We start from the raw sequence: 9438 nt of genomic DNA, 5'->3' as shown, positions 1-9438 counted from the left end.
CATGAAAACATAAAGTACCAGTTTTGTCTTTAAAATATGTTGTTATTATTATTATTTATTACAGAGAGAGAATGAGAATGAGAATGAGAATGAGAATGAGTAAACCCCCATTGCATTGCATTGCATTGCATTGACATGTTTCTTATTTATTCGTTCACCAATCACACTCTCTTTCTCTTTCATTTATTCTTCTTCTTTCTTTTTCTTTTTGTTGTCCCCCAATTCCACCTTTCTTTATTTCTTTCCAGAATTTGATTGAATTGAATGAATCAGTAAGCAATAAGCATACAACTCCTCCTTAATTGCCTCCTGGCTGGCTTGGTACGTTTCAATTTTCATTTATTATTCATCTTCCAAATTTGTCTTGAGTTTTCTTTTCTTTTTTTTTTTTACTTTTAAATTCTTCAACTTGATGATGATTTTGTGTTTCCATACATGACAACTGGATCTGGCTTCCATTTTTGTAACTTTACAATTATTATTATTCATCTTATACTTGTTGTTGTTTTCAATTAGGCTGCTGTTGCTGGGTAATTATTAAACTATCTTCTTTCCTTGGAGAATTGAATTGAATTGAATAGAATAGAATACATTGCCTAGGGTAGGTGTGGTTCTTCTATTAAAAAGTTGGTTTCTTGCTTGGTTTCTTGGTTACTTGGGTGGTGCTTGAAGATTCATCATCATGCTTACCCAACACCAACACCAAGAACAAGAACAAGAATCTCACTTTTTTGATGCTCAAGATGCAACAATCCCATCCATTTCACCTTCTCAATATGATGTTTGGCTTAACCCTCCGACAAGCGTTCAACAACGGAAACATCACTTCCTCAAACTTATTCATAATCTAACCTCAGATCATCATCATGAACATCACGACAATAATATTAATAATAGGATTATGGAGACTAGTGATGCTACCTCCCTTAATCAAGAAAAGCCATCCACCGATAATTTCATCTGTAGACCCAATACATCTTGCCAACAACAACTAGAACAAGAAGACGAGGGATGTAATTCGTTTATCCATAAAGAGAATACTTCGCCTCCATTGGTTCAGAAACTTGTCGAGACACAAATCAAGGTTGCTGGTACTATGGCTAGAACCATGAGCAGGGTAAGAAGTCAATGGTTGACTCGGTTACGCTCTTTCACTTGTCTTGTCCATGCTCAACATGCTCTCAAGGACTCCCATACAAGAAGGGTTCAACGGGTCAAGGTTCGGCAAATTAAGAAACCGCTAAAGGAACTCTCCGCTCTTTTCATTGGACAAGATATCCAAGCGCATCAAGGCTCGATTTTGACCATGAAATTTAGTGAAGACGGCCGTTATCTTGCCACTGCTGGAGAAGACAGGGTTGTCAGAGTTTGGCAAGTTGTAGAGGATGATAGGTCAAATGATAACGACATTCCAGATATTGATCCTTCTTGCATATACTTTACTGTGAATCATCATTCTCAACTCACGCCTTTAATGACGGAAGAACAGAAATTGACTACGCTGAAGAACCTAAGAAAAACGTCAGATTCTGCTTGCGTCATTGTTCCTTCAAAGGTGTTTCGGATTCGGGAGAAACCTGTTCACGAGCTTCATGGACACACTGGTGAGGTTTTGGATCTCTCATGGTCCCGTGATAATGTGAGTTAACTAGACGCTGATTTCATAATCTGTTAAGTTAGTCATGTTTTCATATAGTAACGTTATGCTATGATTTCAGCTTCTTCTATCATCTTCTGTTGATGAAACAGTTCGTTTGTGGAGAGTCGGGAGCGAACTATGCCTTAAAGTCTTTCTACACAGTAACTACGGTATGTCCAAACTCACCCTAACATATAATTTAATAGTGATAAAAATAATCTGATTGAAAAACTGCATGCAGTGACATGTGTTCAGTTCAACCCTGTGGATGATAATTATTTCATAAGCGGGTCAATTGATGGGAAGGTTCGGATTTGTTCTATTAGTTCTTCCCAGGTTGTGGATTGGACAGAAATACGAGAAATAATCACTGCTGTCACTTACAATCCAGATGGCAAGGTTTGCCAATTTTCTTGTACATCAAATTAAAACCAAGAATGAAATTTCTAACACAGATATAACCTTTCTGGTGTATTTTAGGGTGGAATTATTGGATCCATGACAGGCTGTTGCCGGTTTTTCAGTTTTTCAGGTATACTTCACTTGTATTGTACGCCATGGTTTGATGTGTTTTTTTCCTTCAAATTTCTAGCATATCCTTTGAGAGTGATAAATTTGGTGAACCACATTCAACATACCAAATTGGTATTGTTTCTAATATTAATAAGCAAATTTATCTTCATTGTTTGAAAAATCTTGTGGATCGTATATTTGGCTCGGTGCTAGTACCGTATGCAATTTGAAGTCTTTTTATTCATTAAATTTACTAATGGTTACTGCACTTTTAAATCTTGAGAATCTGCTCTTGACTGTCTTTTTCTTGAACCAGATTATCATTTCCAAGTGGAAGCTTCTGTTTGCTTGAATCGTAAAAAAAATTCTCCTTGCAAGAGGATAATTGGCTTTCAGGTTGGTAAATTCATAGCCCTTATCCAATATTGTTCTTAGGTAGAATTTCATATATATCCTACAAACTTGTAAAATATCTAATCCAAATTTAAAATATCATATATGCCCTTAAAAACTAACTAAAATATTAAATGCATTTCAAGAAATGACCATTCTACCCTTATTTTTTTCTTAAAACTTTAAAATTTACTCCGTAATACTTATGCATTTTAACATGAAATTTTATATTTACCCATCAACCTATTTTTCCCAAAATGTGAGCTTTTTACCATTTTATTTAACAAAAAATCACTTTTTAAAAATGTGACAATTATTAAAGGTTTTACACCACATCAAATTATCAAACGTGGATTTCAACAGGGATGAATGATCACAAGAGTGATGCCGGATTTGGGAGAAGGGAAAAGGAATAAGGAAATTATTTAAAAGGGTAAAATTGTCTTAAAAGTAAAAATTTATATGTAAAGGGGGTATATTTGATATTTTGAATTTTGGTTGAGTGTGTGTATATATGATTTTTGAAGTTAAGAAGGGTATGCATGAAAGTCTCCCTTGTTCTTTTTATTCCTAAACTTTTTGTGTTGTATTAATTTGGGGTTCGCTTTATGTACAGTTCTGTCCACAAGATGCAAGTAAAGTAATGGTCACTTGTTCCGACTCCTATGTCAGAATTCTTCAAGGGACCAATGTTATCGGGAAATATAAAGGTAAATCTTCAAACCTCTCAACTGTTTGGTTTGTATATGAGTATTAATTGTTGGTCAATGTTTATGCCAGGCCAAGGAAACCAGTTATGCGCATCGTTCACATCAAACGGGAAACACATAGTGTCAGCATGTGAGGATTCTAACATTTATGTATGGAACTGCAGTAATGAGAAAGAATCTTTAGTTTATGAAGAAAAGACAGTTCGGTCGTCCGAGTGTTTCTCGAGTGACGCGTCAGTTGTGGCACCCTGGTCTGGTCTGAAAGGTGGCGCTTTGAATATACAAGACACTTTGCCTAATTCTTCATCTTCACCTAGTTACCGTCAAGATCAGTCCTTTCTAGAACCGATTCCAAAGGGATCTGCCACCTGGCCTGAAGAAAAACTTGGGAGTTCCAGTCATTACAAGTTTCTGAAATCTTGCTGGCAGAAGTGTGATTCGTGGGGTCTTGTTATCGTCGCAGCAGGGTGGGATGGGCATATCAGATCCTTCGTTAACTATGGGTTACCGGTAGCCCTTTAAGATGTTGTTACGTACACTTTGTATAAATGAGTTGATTAGTCATCCTCTATTATTCAGTGGATGATTTAGTTTTGTCTGCCATTTCTGCACAACCTGGAAGTGGTGTCAAAACTAAATTCAGGGAAATGATTCATTATATCATAGATTGGGTAAATGCCAAAGGCTTCTTGGCAAAAAACAGATGATTTTTTTTTATTTAAAGGAAGGGTGGCTAGTATTATTGTATAGGAATTCATTATTCTTCTTGTTAAGTTTGACTTGCATTGTATTGTATTTCATCAGTTCTGTTTTTTTGATAACTGAAACTGATGCAGGTGGGGTTGCTTTTGCATAGATTCTTGTTGAATTGTGTGATAATGGTATCTTATTTAAGGTGTATGAATATGATATATAATATTTTTTTGTAGCAATATCATCTCATTCAACCAGCCTCATCCTGTGTGTTCAAATTACAAATTATAAAACCATAATTCTTTCTCTTATAACTTTTGTAATGATAAAAAATGCACACCGCAAAACGTAAAACTATCTACCTTCATTCTTTGACATCAATACGCGCATGCTAAATAGATTAAAAAACACATAATTACGATTACAGAAGACCTAAAACCAAAAATAACACAAATACAAATACATAGAGATGTTGACATCAATATGCACATACCAGTTAGATTAAAAAAAAAAAGAAACCATAGGATTACAATTACAAAAGATGTGTAAGCAACAACTTACACAGTCACCTTAAATGCAGTATCAAAGATTCGGTATCTTCTACTAGCCCAAATGTCATTCTCATCAGTGCTGTAAGTATTTAAACGCATAATTGTACCCATGGTGGATATCGTGGTATTTCATTATCTGTTCCTTTAATCCCGAGCAACTTCTTATGCATATGCATCAACCGAGGAACTAACATGACAAAATAGATACCCCAGTAGTCCTAGCCGTAAACGATGGATACTAGTCGTTGTGCGTATGCCAAATGTGAATACCTCCCGAAGCTACATGCAGAATACCTGGTAGAGATACATAACAGAAAATCAACTTTTTATAAATCAATAGCCTCCATAAAACTTCTAATAACTAAATAAAACCCAACATATCACACACTGCATGGAGAAAAGGCTCGCATTGTAAACATACCCCATCTTCTTCATGTAAATATGCATGATTTCTGGCTATAGGATCTTCAAGGGTCAGCCTAATCCTATATCTGTCATTTGAATCACCGAATTCGCTTGGATGACCTGGCAATGTTTCCACTACCCAAACCACACAAATGAATTTACCAATTACCTGGAACATACACACACGCGCGCGTTTTTAATATTTTCATGTTGTAACAAAAATGCTTCAAAGTTGCTTAAAAACGGTTTAGCTGTACCATACCTCTGGATGGCAGAGGGCATCCATCAGAGTTACAAGAAGCTCATTCTCGTGATCAGTGTCTGCATATATAATAAACATAAAACGGTATTATCACTATAGAACTTATAAGGTTTATGTTTAGGATTTAGAGTTCAACATGTTATGTGAGAAGGCGAAAGAACACATGACATGGTCATTTTGCATCTAGCACGTTCTTCATATGTTCTATATCACATGATAATATACGTGAGCTTACTTTATTTTGTTTTCTTAATGTTTTACCGTTTTTGATTGAATTAAAATACTGAATGTAGTTTATGTCTGAGAACATGTTATTGTTGAGTATCGTGAGAGCGTGAGTTGAGGTTAGGCTATTGTTGAAAACTGACTACTAACTGTATCTATTAAGCATTTACCAGTTAGCTAGCTAACTTATTTTTTTTGTCCTTTCTCTTTTGCCCATGACTGAATATTGTGAAGCAAGATGTAAAATTCAATTCGCATATTTATTCGTGTTACCTCTTTATGTATTTTAGGCATGAATAGTTGTTTGTTACTCCCTAGTGAATTACAGTTAGAATCTAAGCCACTGATATTATAAGTCATGAAAATTGGTTCACAGTTGATTCAACTAAATGGCATCATACCATATTACTGATTTTGCATTGACACTCAAAGTGGTGAATGACATATCTATGAATACTGCCTAATACATATGGCTTGTATTTGACCTTGTAATCATGATTGCAGTACAACACAATCTGATTGATGAGGTCAAGTTTAAGAGTGAGGTCTTACAAGCACTATGAAATAATTAGACGAGTAAGGGAGGCGGAAAAACCTTGATATGAAAAGGAATTAAGACGCCATTACCCTCCTTCTCTACAACTATACGGTTGGCTATTTCATGCAAGTGAAGATAACTAATTAATTAATTAAGCTATTTTTACTGTTTTGAAGCAAACCTTACCTGCCTGCCTGCCTGCCTAATCTTGTCCTAACATTAGGTACTACGTGCATATATGAAACGAAACTAACACTTGTAAATATATAATAATGCTACGAGGTTGTCTAGTTAAAGCAGGCCGGCTCGATTGAGCTCATGTATCCTAGACGCATGTGCTTGCACTATTCTTCTCATGTCTTGTTTGGTTAATATTACGTGGTAGTGTTAGATGACGTGTGTGTCGAAAACACAGTGTTTGTTAAACAACCAACCAGGAATGGGCATGGGCATGGACAGAGCCGTGCAACTCCACACAAACAAACACCTTCATAGCCTTCCTTTAATCAACACAAATTCCCTGGTAATTATACTTGTTTTTTTTTAAAGAAAAAAAGGAATGGTCAATAAAATAAAAAAAAGTTATCATCATGTTCACACATAATTGACAAAAGGTCACAATCGATCTCACGATAACACCATACACTTGTCAATGATTCGGATTGCAGGCAGGCAGGCATGTTTTTTTTCTTTTTTTTAATTCATGTTTATCTTTTGATTTGAGATAGTGATGAAACAATCTTGACCACACACATTTTGTTGTGTATTATATATTTTAAGCATACCAGTTTTTATAATAATAATTTGTTTAAAACATGAAATAGAAGGAATAAGAGGTCGGCTTGGTTGACTTTCGACTAGGCTGCCACTGCTGACCAACGTCATATATATATATGATCCACATCACACACGTGTGTGTCTGCTACTGCTGTATTTTATTTTATCCCTCCATGCCCTTTTAATATTAGTTTTCTAGAATCCACACCGAACCTACCTTCCCTCCTAAATAGTAAATTACTCTCTCTCTCTCTCTCTCTCTCTCTCTATATATATATATATATATATCTTGTTTGTTTCATTCCCTGTAAATTCTTGTGTTGAGAAATAAATCATGCCGTTTTGCGACGTAGCGGTTAATAATAATAATATAAAGCTTTTTTATAGAACCTATGGCAGCGGACCAATCAAAGTTGTCATGATCATAGGATTGGCTGGGACACACGATTCATGGAACCCACAAATCCAGGCACTCACCGGAACAACCAACCCCAATGATAATGATGATGACGATGGGGATGGGGATGCTCACCTGTACAATCATAACAACTACGGTATTCGAGTCTGCGCTTTCGATAACCGTGGAATGGGCCGCAGCTCTATACCTAAAAACAAAGCTCAATACACGTACGTACTGTACATAATCCAAGTCTTTGTTGTTAACTTTTTATGTTTCAGCTAATTAACTGTTTCACTTGACAAATACTTATGTTTCAACTAAGTAAAGTAGATGATGATGATGATGATGATGTGTAATGTAATGTGCAGAACAAAGATAATGGCTACTGATGCATTAGCTCTTATGGACCATTTGGGATGGAACAAAGCTCATGTATTTGGCCATTCAATGGGTAACTAACTAACTAACTTCAGCTACTTCATATCTAATCTACTTGTGCTTAACTAAGTAAGTGTATATATATATTTGGCTCATTCAGGTGGTATGATCGCTTGCAAATTGGCCGCCATTTCTCCACACAGGGTCCTCTCTTTGGCTTTACTTAATGTTACTGGCGGAGGCTACGAATGTATCCCCAAGGTATATATAAATAGCTACTCGTCCATCTTAACACCTAACTTTCATGAAACTAACCTTATTTATAAATCCAGATTGACCGTCAAACATTATCCATCGCATTGCGCTTCTTGAGGGCCAAAACTCCAGAGCAAAGAGCAGATGTTGATCTAGACACTCACTACACAAAGGTGAAAGGTTCATCGTCTTCTTTTTAGTTTTTACAACTCGGAACCACCTCACTGTTTTCTTACAATATCTGCTTTCTTCTCTGCAGGAATATCTTGAAGAATATGTTGGACAAAAAACAAGAAGAGAGATATTATACAAAGTAAGGACCGCATAACATCTAGATACAAAATGAGCTCTGTTTCACTTATAAATAATGATTTGTCAGGAATATGTTAAAGGGATATCAGCAACTGGGATGCAATCAAACTATGGGCTTGATGGACAGATCAACGCCTGCTGGACGCACAAAGTTTCAAAAGCCGAACTTGAAGCCATCCGTGCCCAAGGTTTCTTAATATCTGTTATTCATGGAAGGTATTATTTGACCACGTCTTAAATCTTCATTTTCGTTTTCTACTTTTTATAAACTTATCAGTCGCTTATGTATAGGCACGATGTCATTGCTCAACTATCTCACGCACAAAGGCTCGCAAAGAAGCTATATCCACTTGCAAGGATGATAGAACTTCCCGGAGGTCATCTTGTGAGTCACGAGAGAACCAAAGAGGTGCATTTTATATTTTGTTTGATTGCAAATATAAACCAGAGCTTGTTATGTGATGGAGGGTTTAATATTGTTGAAATATAGGTCAATGAGGCCCTACTGGATTTGATAAAGGCTTCAGAAACAAAGACAAGCCCCTACGACTGGACAAATTTATCACCGGAGAGCTCTGGTAAAATTTAGAACCCTATTCTCTATTTAGGCTATTTGACAGATCAACATGATGCTTATAAACTGCTTGTTATTCATCACTTTTCGACTAACGAATGTATTTTATTTTTTTTTGGTTTTCAGGCTGCTGGACAAAAAGCAAGTTAAATTCAGACACAGAAATGAGCAATTCAGCCGTCAACGGTGGGATTGCAGAAAAGCTGAGATTTAAAGTATTGTACATAATTGGCTTATTCGTGGTCGCATTCGAGTACATTAAAAGAGCTTTAACACGTCTAAAGCCGGTCAGGATTGGCTCAGCCCTCTCATAATAACAGGGTTTTTTTTTTGCATCTACTGGTTAAAATCCTTTATATGTCGAATTGTGATCACTTTACAGCTAAACCCTAATCTCCTTTCTTGTAAGGAAATAATTCAACCTACCCAGTTGGCAGTTGGCTATTGATGCCTCACAAACTAAGTTGTAACATGTTAATATTATTGGAATGGATAATTGAACATTAGAGAATACAAGAAAATAGTTGAAAAGCAAAAAGTATGCTGATTTCATACATACCTGCTCTGTTGAATCTTGGTGTTCAAAAGATATTGAGCTGTAAGTATAGGCTGGACCTGCACTGCACCACCGCAACAGCAAAATATCTCTTTAGTATACATTGATATATGAATTGAAATGAGAGAATATTACATGCTAAATAGTGTTCAAAATGGAACATTTGGAGTAATATGCCATTGGAAATTTGGAATATTCTGAGTTCTGACTCTTATGTAATGCAGTACTTTCAGCCACACAAAGGGCAAGTAAGACCC

The 9438-nt window shown here is 36.0% G+C and overlaps 2 protein-coding genes and 1 long non-coding RNA gene across 3 annotated transcripts; 2 read left to right on the top strand and 1 right to left on the bottom strand.

The window, feature by feature from the left end:
- The first annotated feature begins 645 nt into the window (after window positions 1–645).
- LOC143633392 (WD repeat-containing protein YMR102C-like) lies at window positions 646–4161 on the top strand. Its single transcript, XM_077101710.1, has 7 exons — window positions 646–1639; window positions 1719–1809; window positions 1881–2038; window positions 2120–2171; window positions 2469–2548; window positions 3162–3255; window positions 3326–4161. Exons 1-7 carry the CDS (start codon window positions 683–685, stop codon window positions 3775–3777), a joined length of 1884 nt encoding a protein of 627 aa, XP_076957825.1. The 5' UTR covers window positions 646–682; the 3' UTR covers window positions 3778–4161.
- Window positions 4162–4920: 759 nt separating this feature from the next.
- Window positions 4921–9360, bottom strand: LOC143633377 (uncharacterized). Its single transcript, XR_013153661.1, has 3 exons — window positions 9185–9360; window positions 5167–5225; window positions 4921–4990 (listed from the first exon to the last, which is right to left on the bottom strand). It is a non-coding gene; the product is annotated as an uncharacterized LOC143633377 (long non-coding RNA).
- On the top strand, window positions 7041–9017 carry LOC143633376 (uncharacterized). Its single transcript, XM_077101693.1, has 9 exons — window positions 7041–7333; window positions 7475–7557; window positions 7645–7745; window positions 7817–7912; window positions 7999–8052; window positions 8119–8267; window positions 8343–8460; window positions 8542–8629; window positions 8752–9017. The coding sequence occupies exons 1-9, from the start codon at window positions 7041–7043 to the stop codon at window positions 8937–8939; spliced, it is 1170 nt and encodes a 389-aa protein (XP_076957808.1). The 3' UTR covers window positions 8940–9017.
- Window positions 9361–9438: the final 78 nt, after the last annotated feature.

This window comes from Bidens hawaiensis, unplaced genomic scaffold (assembly GCF_021521415.1).
Source record: "Bidens hawaiensis isolate Kalapana, Puna unplaced genomic scaffold, B.hawaiensis_p1.1 tig00006709_1, whole genome shotgun sequence".
NCBI lineage: Eukaryota > Viridiplantae > Streptophyta > Magnoliopsida > Asterales > Asteraceae > Bidens > Bidens hawaiensis.
Note: the sequence above shows the minus strand (reverse complement) of the source record. Positions and strands in the feature narration are given on the sequence as shown.